General features: G+C 35.2%; 1 protein-coding gene across 13 annotated transcripts in view; it reads left to right on the top strand.

Annotated features, from left to right (window-relative positions):
- Positions 1-19,345, top strand: part of PARD3 (par-3 family cell polarity regulator) — a 447,662-nt gene that overhangs the window by 231,269 nt on the left and 197,048 nt on the right. For all 13 annotated transcript variants that reach the window (XM_032683091.1, XM_032683072.1, XM_032683027.1 and 10 more), the window contains 3 exons: positions 1,488-1,571; positions 11,072-11,197; positions 12,569-12,951. In XM_032683091.1, the coding sequence (XP_032538982.1) occupies positions 1,488-1,571; positions 11,072-11,197; positions 12,569-12,951 (593 nt within the window). The remainder of the gene's footprint in view (positions 1-1,487; positions 1,572-11,071; positions 11,198-12,568; positions 12,952-19,345) is intronic.

Genomic DNA, 19,345 nt, shown 5'->3' with positions numbered 1-19,345 from the left:
TGCTGTATTGCTGTCAGTCTTAAAACACTGGTCCATGTCTGAAGACTAACAGGTTTTTGACTGAAGTCTCTCAGCTCTCCTGTTGTTGCATTACTTCCTTGAGCTAACAGTGACAGACCTTCCATTTGCATTGTATAAAAAGCAAGGTAAAAATTCAGACATCAGTTGAGGCATACAACAAATGTAAAGGCTACCTTAAAAATATATTTAAAAAAATTAATGTGGAAGAAATGTAAACCAAACTGTAACACAGGATTTTTGTTGAATTCCCAACCGTACGTGGTCTGGTTATTCTCAAACTCCAGATTAAGAACTGTAAGCTTTCCTGATGGGCCCCCATATGATCAAGAGCTTATTGAAGGAAGTAGAAAATCTTTTACTGCCATCACAGGGCATTGGTCTTGCTCTTTGCTCCATTTTGAGATTAAATTTGATTTGTATGCTTAGGAGGAACAAGCTGTGTGTGCATATATATAAATAAAGAAATATATATATATAGAGAGAGAGAGAGAGAGCCAGGAAATATAGAAAAAGTATGTAACACTAGAGAGAGGCATAAACCACAAATTTAGATTGTGGCTTCCGTTCAGGTCTCTCACTTCCAGTTTTACTGAGAGGTTCAACCTTCATGTATTATTTTCTCATTTGTGTATTTATAGCTCTTTATGGTTCATGAGCTATATTCCACCTTTCCAGATGTGGGCATGTTTCAAACACATTAATAGATTTGGTCTCAATCTATTTCTACAATTTCTTTCTGAACCTGTATTTTCCTCTTCCGCTTTTTCCCCTCACTACAGCAAAAAAGTATAATTTGAAACTAGATGCATGGTTGCTTCAGGGGACATCTGGTTGGTTTCGAATGTTATAGTTAAATCTTACTTTGGAAGCTTTGCCCAGTAAGGAAACACAGCAGTCTTCTAATAAAGAAAAGGAATTACAATAAAACAAATTAATGTGTTGTAAGACTGCAATAATTTAACCAATTAGAAATTTAATAATTCTCATTTGATTATTTCTTAGTTATGTGAAAGCTAATGTTAAGATTTAGCATTGGCTCTAAGATAAAAAAGTAAAATGTGCTAGTGCTATGATCAGCTTTTAGGCTTCTGAGGAAAAATTGCATCTGGCATTTGGGGTATTTTTGCTCAATGGTCCCAACAGTTAAATTTCAATTTAACTTTCGAATAAGAAAGAAATGAAGAAATCTGCATGCAATGATGATGATGAGACCTATTTTAATGTAGCAAACTAAGTTTACAAAAAGATTCTTTGGCTTGCGTTGGTTCTGTTAATTGAACTATTTTTGATGATTGATCTCCTTTCATGCCATCAGATTAATCTTCAGGTATGTAGCATTCAACAATGCTTTCATCGCCATGCCTTGATTTCTGCAATGGTTTTGTTTTTCTGTGTATGTTTGTGTGGGGTTTTTCGGTTCCTTCACGGTACATGTTCATATTCCCTCATTCGTCATTGTCTCACAGTGATATGGTAAAGCTCGTCGAAGTCTCCAATGACGGCGGGCCTTTGGGAATCCATGTAGTGCCTTTCAGTGCCCGAGGCGGAAGGTAACGTATCGTGTAGGATTTTAATTGAGTTGTAACTTGCTGTGTTTTATCTTGGTTGTGTTAATTTTTGTATTGTGTGCCTGTGCCTTCAGTAGAGTATTGTCTGTTTTTCAAAAGGCAGTCTCATTGATTAAGACAGGAAGAAATGCAAGTTTACTGACTCTGTGCTTATAATGGACTCTATATTTCAAAGGCCCTGCTTAAAAGGAGTTAGAACTGTGTTGTTTTAATAGAGGTTCTATTGTAATCTCAGGGGAAGTTTAAGGATAAAGACATTTCCTTTTGGACTCTTAAAAATTATGAACTTCTGCCTTAATTCGGGTGGATATTTATGCAACATTTCCTTGCTGTTTTGAGCCACAAATTTCCAAATAACAGCAGGAGTCTAAACCAGAGGCATCCTACGCCTGTGCTTGATAAGAGTGGGAGAGAAAACAATCACCGTGCTTTTGAAATTTCATGTGTCCCATCTGTTGGGGTTAAAATGAAGCAGCAAAACTAGTTGAAACATTCTGGTTTTGGGAAAGGTGAAGCTGTTTTATTGTATGATAGGCTGAAACTCCTGAAGTTGGATTGTTTGCAAAGAAAAAAAAGTGTAAAGAAAGTCCTTTACATTAAAAAATACGATATGGGGGATGTTATTAATAGAATATATAATCTGTAATGCTTCCTTTACTAAAGTAGAGTTTTAGCATTTAGGGTTATTAACAATCTCAGAAAAATAACTAAACGTTTGTAGTAATTAGTGGTGGATGTGAAGTTTTTTATTATCTTGAAAAATTATAATTCTTCAACAATATATGCAAATTTTATTTTTGTTGCGTATTCTAAGTATACACTGTTTTTTACCTCTTTAAGGAAAAGGGGAACAAATACACATGTTAAAAGTAATCTTTCATTAGACATGAAGGGGTGTTATGTTCTCACATCTGTCATCTCAGCAGTAATTTGAGTTTTATAATTAAGAGCAAACCTGACTTGCTATACAAGTATGTTTCTCAAATAATAATATCCTACTTTAAAAAAGGCTTTAGTATTTTAGATATTTTTCCTTCTATACCAAATACCTTCATAGGATTTTAAACACAGTACAAGAGCTTTATTTGCAGTTTTTACTTTAAACCCAATGCTTTCATAGTCTGACATGTATTACAAGAAAATGTAATTTTATTTTTACTTTAAGGCTACTTTCTCTGGGGACTACAAGTATTAAGAGCAAACTTCCATGAAGTGATAAATTTTTCTCTTCATAATCTGAAATTCAGTAAATTCAGTGTGGGGATGGAAAGGGCATAAGTGAACAGTACTTCAAACATACTCAGAAGTAAATCCCATAGAGTTAGAAATGGTTGAAATGTTCACACAGTTATCTGGGATTTAGACAGTGTCAAGGCCAAGGAAAAGACCGGTTTAAGAACATTGACTGCATTCTAAGTACTTATTTAATAAAACTGATGTTAAAATATGTATTTTGACACTTTGAATAAGAATTTTAACTCAAGTAGAATTCAATTCCAGGCTGTTCATGTGGTTGTCAAGTCTGAAACTTGTTTATACATAATGAGAGCATGTTAAATGAAAAAGCCGTAAACACAGAAATAAAATATCTCACTTCTTTTTAAAGGATGCTAACTATGCCATGCGTAATTATATGATAAATTTTTATTACAGGGAATTCAGTCTTAAATGTAGATGGTTAGAATAAGGACATACTGGAGAAGTAAATTCTGTTACAAGGAAAATAATTTTTTTAATAAAATGCATCCCCTTTTTCTTCATAATACTAGAACTCACTTCATAGAAAAATGGGTGTACATGTATTTACCACGTGAGTTTTTTTGACCCTCCACAGAATAATCTGGTGGAGAGAGGAGACATTTGGTTCCATGTCTCAAAAGTGTAGAAAAGCAAAGTTGGGAGGGATTTCCAATATTTCCAAAATATTTCTCCCATGCCCTCTTTATTCCAGTGAAAGAAAAGTAGAGTTCATGGCTTGGGATTGATTTTAAGCACTTGGGTTGTGCTGCTGCTTTACTGTCTGCATGCCCACACCTCTGCATGCTTTCAGTGAGGACAAAGGCATTTTCTCCAGCTGCTTGCGGTGTGGGCAGGCAAAAGAACACACCCAGCTTCAGGTTTGAAGCTGTTGGTAGGGCTTTTGGTTTCTTTTCTTCTCCCCCTCCTGGTTCCCCTCTTCTTTTGAGCAGATAAGACTCACTTGGTTCTCCCTTTGATAGATTCAGAGGGAGAGCATATGTGTGGCAGGGATATGCTGCCTACATGTTTCTCACTGGCACATGGCTGCTCTTTGTTCCTCCTCTGGCTGCAAAGCATAAGGCTCCCTGCTACAATCAACTAACTTACTGGAGCAGGGGATCTGCTCATTAGGAACCTAAATATACAAAACCAAACAGAGGACTCAGTAAAGACTTTGAAGGATGTCCAGAAAGAAAAGATCTAATGTGTCATTGGGATTAGTCCATTATCCCAATATTGTTTTTTATTTGCTTGCTGTTGAATTCCAGTTATGCTGTGTTTTCAGTTATTTTTCTTGCAGTTCCTTTCTTTTGCTTTTAAAAATGTTACTCAGTAGGCAATGGTTATTAAATCAATAACTTTAAAAGGAGAAAAAGTATAAAAACATAATATGCAATTCACCTTTTTTTCCCTCTATGCAATAAGCAGGGACCTTCTCTCACCAAAAAATCCCCCCCAAGGAAACACTTCAAAGCTCTCAAAATTATGTGCCATAACTATGTGTTTTATTTATATTGAGAAAATATTTTACTTTTTCATGTTTTTTTGAGGGTTTAGAGTAAGAATCTCTTCAGCATTGGCTTTTGATCTTGAACAAAATCTGTAAAGGTCTCTGCCTCATTTATATAGATGCTACCAATTATTTCTGTTCCCAGTAAAAGTGAGACTTTTTTAAAAAATAAAAAAAATAGCTCTGTATTTCTCTGGGAAAAGTACTATTGATTTGTAAAGGCATGATAAAACTTTCTTCTATGGATATGTTTCCTTATTATCCTTCTGTTTTACCTCTAGAAGTTTATCAGTCCATTATTGCCCATTTTGATTATATGTTTTTGTTTAACAGAGTTTGTTCACCTTATCAAAAGGGAGAAGGGGTATACATGTTCATCACCTTATGGTTGTGCGTTTTTCAGGATTAAAGTTTTGTTTGCAAACCTGCTTGAACATTTTTGTAATGGCATAGATGCAGTGCTAAGCAGAATAAGAGACGTGAAAATGAAAGCAGAAGGAAGGACAGAATAAGAGAGAAACGAGAAAGTGTTTAGATAAGAGTAGAACAAAGAGGAAATGAATGATAGGAAAGCATAAAAGAAAAGAAAATTCTGAATCTGTGCAAAATTGCCTTTAGCACCAATCCTTCCTTCTTATTAGGTGCTCAGAGATGAGAGCAAACACTCAGTCCCTTAAGAATAGCATCTGAGCAATCCTGGCTGATGGGGAATGATATGCTGATGTTTAAATAGGGATGCATCAAGTTCTCTGCAAGCTCAACAGTAATTATAGCATAATTTACCATTATATGGCCTCTTCTACTTTTAAGAGTCTTTGAAATCTTCTCAAGCTCTATACCCTAGCTGCTCTTCTGAAATCCTGCCATGTCTGTCTCTGGAAGGAGATTCAACTGACACAAGGCATATATGAAATAACATCAGAAATGTCTGTGAATAATGATATGGAAGTTATAATCCCATAGTCCCAAGACTAGTCTGAAGTCTACTTAGTAAAACAGAACAGAAAAGGATTTGGATATTCGTCTGAAAACCTCACAATGAACATCCATTAATAAGTAATAGGCATGTTACTTTGATACGGAGAGGTATGTACAGCTCTGCCAGCTGTTCTTGCTATTGATGTATGCCACAAAATCCATGACACACTGTACATCTAAAACTTGGCAGCTAAAAATATTTAATTTGTCTTTTTGTTTTATATTCTAAATGTCTTAAAAATGTTAGGAAGTCTCAGAAGAATGGAAAAAAAGAGGCTGATTTTTTTTCAGTTTAAATGGTGAATTTAACAGATTTTATTTAAAAGAAGAGAGAAATCTCAAATGAAGGTAGACATTGAAACATGCACAGCTTCTTGCTAGAAGATGTTTCATACTTTTTCTATTCTGTAGGTCGGGTTTTTTTGTTTGTTTTCTTTTAGTGAAATTGTCCTTCATTTTCTGGAGTTTATTAATCATTTAATGTATCACTGTAAAGATTTTAATCTTTTACTCAAGATACAAAGAAAATGAAAGTAATATCTAATGGCCCTTGTCTATGTGGAGAGTCCATAATACTGCTTTCAAGGTGCCTCTCTAACGATCATATTCTGTTTGATCAACTGGGAGGTATCTGCTGCCTGCCTCTCCATTTATTCCTCTCTGCATTTCCAGCCTTTTAAGTCTCAAAGGTAGCCATGGTTTTCAAAAACATATGTATGAGGAAAAAATTCTCTGTGGTGTGAATGTACCATTCCTTCACTCTTGTATCTGAATTCAAGACTCTCTGATGTCAGCCTTTAAAAAGTTTTATAAGCATAATTTGAAGTATTACTCAAACTAAAAGGCTGAGGAGTAGTTACCAAAGATTGGAAATTGTTTCCGGACTTCAGGTATGAAATCTGATAAAGTTATTTTAGTGCCTCCACAGTAGCTCTGTGATGTCAATATTGGGCAAAGGAGTTTATGTCCAATTTAGCCTTGAGTAGCCATGATAATTTAACCTGAACAAACAAGCTGATTTGCCTACTCTGACCTGTGAATCTAGGAAATTTATACTGTGTTTATGTTCTTGTAGAATTTCTCAGAGATCTTTCATTCCATGAAGCTGCTACACATCAGCTTTTCAATCAATCCTTATTTTTGTCACTTAATCTAGTTTTTGTCTTTTCATGTTAGAGACTTTACGTAAACATCTAAATTGGTTATTTTCTGTTCTGTCTGATTACATTACACTTGGCTTGCAGGTAATAGGTAAATAACTTCAGTGGGTACGTACAATGGGCTGTGATGGTCAAATCATATTCTAGATGCTAAATGTCAGTTTTTATTTTTACTTACACTGTCAGTTTTTATTAAGACAAATTATCATCATTTCCATACATCTGGATGGCATGTGGGGAGTTCACATTTCAAGAACTACCCTGACTAACTCAGGCAATTTAGATGTCAATAAAACATTCACTGCTTATTTCTAGTTTTATCATTGGTTGTAATTTATACTGAGAAGTGAAATGTTAACACATGTAGCTGAGTTTATTTTAGTAGTATAATTAGAGTAATGAACCTTGTGAAAATACAGTGGTGCAAATACTAATATAATCTCAGCTGCTTACATTCCCAATTAGGTATTTAAAACAAATACAAAGACGAAACTCTTTGCTTTGGCACTGTTTCCCTTCTGTCCCCGTGTCAGCTAATGTTAGTCTAAAACAGCGCAGGTACCAGATTTCCACTTATAATTATTGTTTCAACAGGATTGTAGACTTACAGAGTGTTTTGCAAAGGTTTACATGATATTTAATCTCATTCTTGAAAATGTTAGGGTTTAAAATATTTATAATGGAAGAATTTTTGTTAGAAACTATGTTGACTTACTTTAACTGGACAAGATTAAGCAAATTCAAATACATCCATACATTTGTATGCTATGTGGTTGTGCTTAAAAAAATATATACTGACTTTTGTACTTTATACTAGATGAGTTTACAGGCTTTCAAAATTTATGTCTTCCTAGTGTAGGAAACATAATATTGAAGCTGTAATAGAGATACATCTCCACTTGTCAGAATTAATGATGGTGGTATATAGCAGGGAAAATAATCCAATTAGTCTTTAGATTATTGCATATTTGCAATATCAGATCTACTCTGTTTATCTCTAGTTTGTGCAACAACAAACATGAATTCCCATAATGCCTTTTTTTAGAGTCATATTCTTACATCTAACCATAATATGCTCAAAAAATGCTGTAGGAAATTGGTAGGCTTTTGTTACTAAAATATTAAGGCACATTCATTTTCTGCAAGTTCTAGTAGAGTTTCCTCTGCTATGCAGAATCTGATTCTGGAAATTGTTTCTGGAACTGTGTCTAAAGGGATCTGATTCTGGAAATTGTTTCTGGAACTGTGTCTAAAGGTTTGACTCAGGCTGTTCATCCAGCCTTGAGTCTGTTCTCAGTGACTTTAGCTTTATATGCCTTGGTTAACCTAGCTCTAACATTTGTTAAAAAGCAAAATCCTCGTGAGGGCCATATGCTGAGTCTGAGATGAGCAGTCTTACATTAGCAGACCTTGTAGCCTTTGTCTAATGAGATTATTTACAATTTTGACTGGTAGTTTGCTTATCTGTTACATTATTTTACTATTGATTAGGATTAGTAACATTTTTGCTAGATTTGAGAGCTTAGTTGAAGCACATTTAAGAAATTACAAACCATGCGTAAACGTGCATCTTGCAATAATAATTTAATATAGCTTTGGAATGTGAAACAGTATAAAGCAACATTTCAAGAAAAATGTTATGTCAAAACTATTGATAGAGCAATTACTTTGTAATCATAAATACGTGGGGACATTGGGATGAAAAAGCTATTATTTTGTATAGTGTACTATATTTGTATTAACTTAGACTGTTGTACTTTGTGTAGATATTGCTTTGATATTTTGATATTTTTTATATTTAACCATATAAACCAAACACCTGTTGTCATTACTATGTATGCTCTTGTGCAAGCATTGCATGCACATCCAAATTCTAAATTGTCTTTGAGCATTACAGACGAGTACAACTGCATCAAAAAGCTGTTGGGCATCAAGTGAAAGAAAAGAAGACATAATTCTTTCATCTCCTCCTCAGATATTTTGGTGGTTTTCTCTTTAGTGTAGCATTCCCAATTTTATATTTGCTTGCCTTTCTCCTCCCCGTTTAGAGGTATCCTCTTCAGTATCTTCCCTCTGTGGCTCAAAGACAATCACCCCAGAGAAATTCATCAACTCACAAGTGAAAAAGTCATGAACTTGTTTTCTAACCCACCGGTGTTCTATGTATCAAAAATATAATTCTGATAAAAATAATGTAGTGAAGTCATACAAGTATTTTTCATTTTTGTCATTAATATTCATAACTGTTACTTCAGTTATTTCTGCAACTATCAAACAATCTGTAATTTCTTTATAATTACTGATCAGTTTTAAAAATCCAAGACTGTTTTCAAAGCTTATTTTAGTGAAAAGAATGAAAAAAGGGATTTAATAAATATTTAAAAATTTGTTTTGTTTTACTTCCTGTGATATCATACCTTCATAATTATCAGAAAATTTTAGTACAATAAATGGAGCACAACACTGTCATTAAGTTAGTGTGCTGCTGTTGTGGACTTCTAGAATTTTTTGTCATGCAAACTATTAGAGTATTGTGGGAAAGGCAAAGAGAAAACCACTTAAAATATCTAGATAGTACAAGGGGGTTTGCTGCTTTGGTGATCAGGAAAAAATGCAAGCAAGGAAGAATTGGTTTTGCTTTAGAAAATTTGGGAAAATTTAGTTTGCTTTTTGTTAAATCATTTTCCTTTTTAATGGGAGATGCTGGATTGTTGGAAGGAATCTGCAAATGGTAGAACTTTCCAAACACAAAGAATATCAACTTGTGATGGGGAGGGATAGGACTAGATTCAAACTAGTACTGATTGTGTTTTTCCAGATTTTTTTTTTTATTTTCAGAAATGCATGTATTTTAGAGAAATCATTCTTTATCTTTATGGAATTGTCCTATTCTTGTGCTCAGCAGTGTTACTGCAAAGAGACAGATAGGTAATTGCAGCAGCTGACCTGAACTCAAGTCCAGTCACAGTTAGTATCACTTACTGTACTCAAGCAGTCCACTGGGAACCAAATGAGAGTGGAACAAGGTTTGCCTCTGATGGGACCCCAGATGGGTCGAAGGTGCAATTCATTAGGTTTTTGCAAAACACTTCCTATCAGTTGAAAATGGAATAGTATCACTTAAATGTTAATGTCTGACTCAAGCTTCATTTGAAGATTTGTTTTGTCAGAATGCTTTGTGTTGTTTTTCTCCTCACAGTCTGTTTACATGTTTAGATCCTTTCAACATCGTATCTTAATGTCTCTAGGTGGTTCCAAAGTGGAAATACTACTAGGATTGTTTCTCTTACTCTTCATCTGCCTTGTAGGAGAAAATGTATGACTGTTCTGTAAAATAAATGTCTCATTTGCATACGTTGGTGATAAATTGGTAAATGAAGAATTTAAAGTGGAAGAAATAAGTTAAGTTAATTTTGCTTTTCTGACCCATTTGATTAAGTGTTCAAGTGCATATATAACTTCTGAGCACATGAGGAGTCCTTTTAAACATTGTCGACTGCTCATTTACTTTGAGGTATGTGTGAACTGAAGTTCTGTGATCACTGAAAGTTTTTTTGCTAAAAGACATATGTGGTCTTGCAATTCCTGCTACGTGACCAAGTGTTTTCCATACCATGCCTTGAAATGACTTCTGCAAAAGTAATGTTGTTGACTTGGATCATGTGCATTTGGCCCATTGATATGTCTTGTGGGATTTCAATGCAGAGCTGATCTTTAAAAAATATCAACTGCAGTGTTGATGCAAGAATAATCCTGAAGATTGAGTCCTTCAAACCTAGAGTTCAGGTATAGAAACATCACTGACTTTTCATGCTATCCTGACAGTACCTCTGAAATCCATTCTTCAGGATCCATTTCATAATTTCAGATTGAATATTTTTTACCTTTTCTCTGTAAGAATGTCCTTAAGATGACACCATGGGTAAGCACTAGACTGAGGTGACTAACTCATTGCACAGAAGCTATCAAATGGAAATTATCTTCAGTTAAATAATTTTTTTAAGATGCTGAATTAAAAAATGACATTTAAGTTTTTCATTTTCTCTTTGCTGTTTATTAAAAAAGTTAAGATTTAAAAATAAGAGCATTTGGTTCACATGACAGTCCTGAATTCTCTATCCATTCCTTCATTATAGGCTGCTTATTACGTGAGATGACCCCACGTTTCACTTGCACAGAAGGAGTAGTGATGGCTGTGGTATTCTCTGCTAATTCAGAAATTCGTATTTTAAGTTGAACCTGTTTAACTTCAGTTAACTAGCAGAAAAAATGCCATCTCTCAGATGTGTGGTGGTTCTTGGGGCTTTTACTGCTCAGAAATCTTGGCCTTATGCAAGAACGGACGCGCTGTCATCACACTGCCTGTTCGTTCTTACTTTTGACATGCTTGATTCACCTAGGCTTTTTGCTTTATGGGAAAGGGATAATAATTCAGGTAATGCTTATAAGTTATTTGAAACTATGGTATCCCACTTCAAGGTAAAGATGGTTTAAAATGTAGTTTCTGTAATGATTATGATAAAATATTTAATCAGTAGGATATTCTATGTTGCGAATTATTCCAACAGTAATCATTTGTAATCTTAATGTTCCAGAACCCTGGGGCTGCTGGTGAAGCGATTGGAGAAGGGTGGAAAAGCTGAACAAGAAAACCTTTTTCGTGAGAATGATTGTATTGTCAGGATTAATGATGGAGACCTTCGGAATAGGAGATTTGAACAGTAAGTGTTCTTACTACACGTTACATTGCATTATTTGATCTTTGACACTGCACCTTGCAGTAATTTGAGAAAAGTAAGAGAAAAGATACACTAAGGGACATTAGTGATTTATATTTAGTCGGACTGAAAAAATTAAGGATAATTATTGTTGTTAGAGTATATGCAATTCTCATTTGATTGTTTTTTGTACATCATAGATTTTTTTTCTTACATTGGTAAACAGTTTATCCTGAAATTCCCATATGAATTTTGCTCTTATACTTGCAATGCACCATGTTCAATATAAGCGGACAGCACAGAGGCTATATTTTTAATATTTTAAAAACAAGTGTGGTTTTGTGTGTGTGAGAACTGTAGATACTATGTGCAGAAACTTCTTGGAGAAGTCTGAGAGATAAATATTTGCTCTGTTGTTGTCTGATCTTGGTAGAATCCTGAAATGGTGAATGAGAAGGATGAAAGACTTTTAAGAATGAAATTAGCTTGTAGTTCACACACAGATAATTGAAAGAAAAAAAAAAGAGAGATGCACAAAATGAGTAATTTCAAAGATAATATTGTTTGAAATCCATAACATGTTGAGGACCAAAGGAATATAATTTGTTCTGATCATTTTGTACTTAGCGTATATTCAAAGTGTGTTTTTAAAGTCTTTGACTCTAACCTGAATTGGAAAATAACCCTGTCCCATATGGTTGAAAGCAGCTTGTCTCTGATTGTTCTGTGGTTCTGAATCACAATTTGTAAAGTCTGTGAAGAGACTTGTTGACTTTGTATACTTTGGATCATGACCTAGAGCCCAATGTCTATCTGTACAGGATTTGAACACTTTTTCTCTACAGGATTGAGCATTTTTTTCCCCTATTTCTTAATATTGTATTCTGAAAGACTACTGACTTACAAAAATTAAAGTGTAAACTAGACTAGTTGCAAGACTGTGTATAATCACCAAATTATGGAATACATAGTTTTTTTATAAAGTATAATTTTCACTCTAATAATTCTATTGTCACTGTGATTGCTGTTATCACAATTATTGCAATTAGCAAAGTTCAAAACAAAAGGGCACTGCAGTCCTGCTATAGAACTGTCTGCATTTCAAGACTGTGGTTGAAATTTTCGCTATTCTGAGTTCAGTATTTGCTACGTTAGTTGTTAAGCATGTTTAACCATTGTGTTGCCCTAAAGCAATAAACCTTAGTGAAAAGCAGACCAAATAGACTAGTGAACAGATCCAAGCTTTATGGTTTATGCTTGAGTGCAATGTGTCTGTCAGCTCGTGTTGCTTAATTAACATTAGTAATTATGCTTATAATGCCTTGTAGCCTGCCAGTCCTAATTTGCTAATTTTCTGTTCATTTTGAAACCTAGAGCACAGCATATGTTTCGCCAAGCCATGCGTACGCCGTTCATTTGGTTCCACGTGGTCCCTGCGGCAAATAAAGAGCAGTACGAACAGTTGTCCCAAAGCGAGAAGAACATGTACTACTCCAGCCGGTTCAGCCCCGATTCCCAGTATGCTGATGGGAAAAGTATTAACAATTCTGGACTTCACACATTACAAAGAATGTCTCGGGCGGGTAACCAGTCCGATCAGACAGACTCCTACTCGCAGCTACCTCATAGTGTGAACTCATCAGGGAAACCACCCTCTGGCCTGGTACCATCACCTCAGAAAGTTCTCACCTCCACTGCAAACAGTGGGTATAACACCAAAAAAATAGGGAAGAGGCTCAGTATACAGCTGAGAAAAGGTAAGGCACTAGTGCACTCCTCACATAGCATGAGGTCTGTGTGTGTAGTGCATGCATGTGTACCCAGTGCCATTGTGTTGGGCAGGATGGCTGACAGGAGCACGGGGGATGCAATGGGTTGATTTTGGAAGCCAAGGCACTGAGTTGTCCTTGATAGCAGCCCAGGAGTCCCGCCCTGCATTCTGTGTGTGAAGCGTGTTTGCAAAAGGCCGTTTTGAGGAGTGCTTTGACATTGTTTTCTGTCTCTCAGCTAATAAGGAAATGCAGTAAGTGCCTCAAATTCTGTTGGCCAAGACCCAGGGAGTGGTGAATTATTTAATATAAAAAACTAAGCTAAAATGGCCCATATTCTGTACTTTGCAGTTATAATGACTTTTTAAATTGAGTAACTCCTTTTGCCTTTGTATTTTAAGACTGTTTTTGATCCAGTTGGTAAATTGAACTTTCTAATTTCCAGTTAAATCTTTTCTTTATTCCACTGAGATGTGAAAACCTCTGGTTGAGATGTAATGTGATATTTCCTATCTTGGCCCTTATGCTAATGTAATTTGAATGGGGGTAAGAGACTATTTAAAGTGGTTTGTGCTTATCTCAACATCAGTGTTATATGTGCGCATGTAGATGCATTGGTACATCCGTGGAATTTTTATGATGTGAGAAAAGTTGTTATTTTTGTGTAGTTACCATCTAGATGCTTTTAAGATAGTTTGAACTATATAAAAAGATATTTAGATGCAAGTATTTCTTAGCTCTTGGGAAATGATTTTTGTAAAGGATTATAGATACTGTAAGCTTTATGATATTAAAATGAGCATACTTAATGTTAGATATAATTTGGTCTCTAGCAGCAAGAATAGGGTTTACATTACACAACAAAAAGTTTACCCATTAGACAGTAGTCTCCATGAACTCAGAGTATATTCCCCTTAGGATATTATAAGTGCTAATATTAATAACATTTATTAATTAATGTTTTTATTGAAAGTCATTGAAGACAATGCATTGAACAGCAGAGATTTTACAGTTTTACAGGTACCAGGCTACCTGTCAAATTATCATTCTGCTTTCCTTTCTTTGAACTTCACCTGAACCACCAGATTGCTTCTTTCTGGTTGCTGAATTTTAAGCTCTACAAACTTGGATGACATAAGGTTGAGTTGACAGTTTGCTTCTGTTGTTGATGCTCCTTCAAGAATTTCTTTAGGCCATCAGCTCAGATCAGCCTTCTTGGAAAAACTTATTGTTACTGGTTGAGTAAGGAATGGGTGTGCTTATAAATATCCTCTCAGTCACTACAGTGATTTTTATCTTTTTTTATTTGTGTCTGTGGAAGCCTGTAGAAATATTACTCGGATAGTACATTAAAGAATTCATAGCCAGGAGTAGAAATAAACCTTTCGTATAATTTATAAGCACAAACAAATGAATATAGAATATGAGACCACAATATTTTTGCATGAAACAAATATGATGTTGTAGCTGCTCATGAGATACAAGAATATAATTTTGGTGTTTTATGGATTTTTCAGCTGTGATATGTTGTTATATTTTGGTCATCTTGCACTGGATACTGTTTCATAAATACTCCACCCAAGGCTATAACATAATTTATCCTTGCTGGCACCAATATATTAGATGGGTTTGGAGTAAAGGAGATGCATGTTGATGAAAAATGATCTCTAAGATACTTTAACATCTAGTTCATACCAGAGAAGTTTGATGGCTCTTGCACTAGTAAAAGCTTTGCAATCCATATCTAGAATATATTTCAGAAGTTTAAAGGGAGTATTTGTTCCTAACAGTCTGCTTATTTGAGAATACTGCTTATGGTGAAATGGCACCTAGCTCAGATTACAGATAGGGATAGAAACTGCTTAGTGTACTGTGTTTTATGCACAGCAAAATTAAAGAAAAATGTGTATAAGGAAGGATGGCTTTTTATCATAGCTGTCTTTCATTTGTTAATATCCAGTATAGAAAGAGGCGTGTCCTCCCATTTTGGCTTTCATTCGGTCACTCTCGAGAACGTACATGTGGAGCAACAATGCAGCAAAACACTTAGGGATGCCTCCAAGTAGTTTGTTGTAAATATGAGTGCAATGGGGATGTTGATTGCCTTTGATGATTATTTCTAATGAAGGATGTTGTAATAATACAGGCTCTATAGATATTTAACAAATGTGCTTATTTGTAGCTGACAGGCAGCAATTATTTCACCAATCACCATCATTACTTTAAAAACTGCATTAAGGCACACAGGCATACAAGATGTTGTCTTTAAATTCACTTTTGATTTAACCTGTACATTCTGATTACAGATGTAGTATATGAGAATTGATTCATTTTCAGTACAGGCAGACCTTCTTTATTACAGCTGTGTTTCTTTATATTGCATGAGCTTTATTATATAGGATGACATGCCAAGATAACCCTACAGTATGTGCTTCTGTAATTATGATTTCTTAATATTTATTGCTGTTTTGGCATTTTAAAATAACCTGAACTTTCATAGGATTTAGCTGTTTAATAAAGTCAGAAGAGAAGGTCAGTCATATGTTTCAGTCAATGCAGAATGTTTGTTGGCTTTTCTAAATGAAAATGGATATCTGTTTATCTTGCCTTAAAGGTCAGGGCCTGAACTTTTAGCATATAGATGTAGGGGTTACTGCTGATATTCTAATGCCATTAAGGCTGTATAACAGTCTAGCTTAATAGCTCACACAAATTAAGATAGTGCAAGACATGACAGTGAGCCTATGTTTATATCTATTTTGGTGTAAACTGATACACAGGAAGTATAAATAAATAAAAATAGTTCTTTGCAGCTAATGAATAAAGAAAATAAGACCACGGATATAACACCCAGAGTTTTAGGACAAACTTTGACCTCGTATACACCAGGACACTCCCAGAGTCTTTATTCTTTGGTTGCAAGGCTTTGAGCCAATGCAACTGAGAGGAATTTAGTCCAACCCTTATAAATAATGAATAAGCAATTATACAGCAAATGAGTCTAAGGCTCAGTCTTTGAGCACTTAGTAACTCACAGCATTTAGCCTGATACTCACTAAAGCATTCAAAAGACTTTTCCATTGGACATTGTGTTACTCAGATTTCATATATACTGGTTTTGACACTGCTGTACTAAGACAAGCCTGAAGTACTCAATCTGTAAATTAACTTCATCTTACCTGATTGACCTTAAGTCAATGCAATGCTCATTGCATCATATAATTTCTATCTATAACTACATATTTGTCTAGATAAATTAAATATCTAATTCTTTAAGCAAAATGTCAAAACTGAACTCACATTATTTCAGTTGGTCCTAGTTCTACCAAATATTTTACTAAATTTTTGTCTGAGGTATTCAGTGAATCAGGACTTCAGTCCACATCTCCCCACTTTCAGAGGGTGACTTAGCTACTTACCATGGGAATCGCAATCATCTCTTCCTTTTCGGCCCAAAGAATATTTCTCTCTTGCAAAACAGAATAACTTCTTGGGAAAGAAATGAGTGACAGGGCTGTAGGATACCTTACAACAGGAAAGCTATAACAATTACCAAGTTCATCACAGAAAGGATGTAGCAACTGTGTTCTAGGAAATGGTGAGTCCTGAAACGAAGGAGGCACCTCTGCTCACTGCAACAAAGAAAAATGCTTAAATTGTAGTTTTGAACAGGATTACAAGACTCTTTGCTCTTCAGAATTTGTTATTGGGTTCCTGTTTGGCTTGCTGGCCTTTCTGTGGTTAATAATGCTCCATCTTACATAGGGAGACGATCTGAAGCACTGCAAGTCCCACCAGGTGACTGGGCATTCAGTGCTATAACATGGTGACATTCATCCCTGCTGTGCCTAAATTCCTTTCTGCAAGAAGTCATTAGAGACAAAAATAAGATGCCATGGATAGTTTGGGAGTAAGCTAATTTAAAATTGCATCATGTTTGCTCTGGAGTAGGGCACATCTATGGACAATTACTAGTTGGGTTTATATAGCACAATATACAAGAGAGGACCCTGAACTTGTCTCTAAGATATCCTGCATCATGTATCTATCTGAAGTGTACAGATTTACATGCATTTTTCATCATACTCTCCTGTTTTCCCCACACAGTTTCTTGAGCCAGACTTTGAACTGACATTTTAAATTTTTGTTTAAAATTGCTTTTGAAGTGATATGTTCTCTTAGAATTCCTGTTCAGATGCAATAAGGGTGTTTGTCACTTTTGAAATGAAGCATGTAGATTCCTGAATTACCTCGATGACCTTGAGAAATGAGATTCAAAAGTAAGGCAAATAATTTTGGGTTTTATTAGTCACTGAAGAACCATAAAGTGCATCAATTTTCATCTTTCCATTTTTTAAAACCACTTCTGATCACTATTAGCAGACGGTAGCAAAAAGGGAAAAGAATGTTTCTATTAGGTTGATCGAAGATCTTCTTGAGAGGTCTGAGCTTTACTTGGAGAAAAAACCACACTTGTTCCAAATCACTCAACTACATAAAAATGGGCATACAATTAGTCTTGATTGTGCATGTGGCTGCAGAAATTTTATAGACAGCTGAGCAGTCAGCCTTCTAAGCAGTCATTTACATGTGTAGTTAGCCTGACTACTTGTACACAAATTCAGAAAATATGGGGCTTAAACTAGGAGCAGTAAAATGGTCTTGGTTAGCTTAGTGAAGCCCCTTACAATAAGGAGAACATGTTTGCTGTTTGGCTCTTGCATGAGATTCAGTCCTTCATAAAAAACTGCTTTCCAACATAAACTACTAGGAAAATTATTTTGGTAGTCAGCCCTCTGTACATGGATCTCCAGAAAGAGTCTCCTGTGAAAAAGCAGGACGTTAAAATGCTTGGAAGGGCAGTGTCTGCTCCAATTATTGTCAGAGGGCATTTGGCTCTTCTGCTTAGTTTTACTGTAATGTTATCTCTCTCCTTTCATTAAGTGAGAATGCAGAGGTGACGCTTGCTTTTTGTATTGTATCCTGTCAGTGTTTCTATCTAGCAGCATGTTTTGCTACTGAGAATTCAGACCTACAGTTGGTTCTGGGTGAGGAATGCACAACTTTTCATGCAGAATAGCCTTATGAAAACAGAAACATTATGCCAGACAGTCTTTCCACAATGAAGAGGGTTATCCCAGCACTAGTGAGAAATTAAGTACTTTGTCACTGGGAGATAAGAAAGTCTAGTTACCTGTAATAAAATTTTTAACATCCTGTCAGTTTATGATCAGACTGCTTCCAAATAAAACAATGAAGTTCATTTCGAAAATACGTTTAATTAAATTATATGAAAGGATCTTTTCTACCCCCTGCTTTAACTGCTACCAGAACTTTTTTCCTCCAAACCACCAACTGAAGCATCAAATCTGCCCCTCTTCTGTTTGTAAAAAATAGTTATTTTACTATTGTAACTGCCCTTTTTATTGATATAAAACTACTTTGTCTTCAGCTCAGAGCTGGCTGAGCTCTCGAGAGCAATGCGACCTTAGAAGGCGTGTTCAGCATCATATTCAAGAAAAAAGGGGAGCTCTAACTTGTCGAGAGAGCTGCTGATTTATCAAAGAAGCCTAAGAATTTGAATTACACAAATTAGTGGGTAATTTTTAAATGTTATTATCACTCAGTGTAATTTGATCGTTGTCTGAGATGACAGCTATAGAGGGAGGAAAATGTTTTCCACCCTTTCTAAAATCTACCCTTTTTTAAAATCTTTAAGATATTAAAGTGAACATAGCTGAAATAACCTAAACATTTGCAAAGTAAAGTTTTGTGTAAGATGACTCCTGTGTTTTCAAAAATATGGAAATTTCTTCTATTTTCTACTCGTGTTGTGGTTCTGCCTGTATGTGTGTCCAGTCTCTCCTGTATTACTAGTATAAATCAGAAATATCAGAGAAGCATACAGTGTGTTTGCACAGTTCCCTCATAATTATAATACAGTTTTACAACCCAAGAACTGAAAACACTCTAGCAGCAGGAAGATATTAAGATCTTATATGCATTTCTATCAACAGGAGAATGGAAATACATGGAGTAGAGATAACTAAATCAGTTGTGTGTATAAAAAGAAAAAAAAAATTAAAATCAATTCAGTCACAGAAGTCGTATTTATTTTTGGCCTCGGTTGGATGTATCCATTTATTTCCCAGTCTTGTGAGCATCTAATTTATATATAATAAGCATAGGAGCTTATGAAGCTGTATCCTACAGCTAAAAGCAGCTATGGTGCATGAATAGCAGATTGAATCAGAGGGAAGGTAAAAGGAAAATAGCACCCAAAAGCTGCCTCATGCAAAGCTGCGCAGAGCAGCATAGTAAAACATGGCCCAGTTGAGGGCCCTTTCCACAGAAACAAGTAATTAGAATTTTCTTCTGGTAA

The sequence above is a fragment of the Chiroxiphia lanceolata genome, chromosome 1 (assembly GCF_009829145.1).
Source record: "Chiroxiphia lanceolata isolate bChiLan1 chromosome 1, bChiLan1.pri, whole genome shotgun sequence".
In the NCBI taxonomy this organism is placed as follows: Eukaryota; Metazoa; Chordata; class Aves; order Passeriformes; family Pipridae; genus Chiroxiphia; species Chiroxiphia lanceolata.
This window is presented reverse-complemented; position numbering and strand designations above follow the sequence as displayed.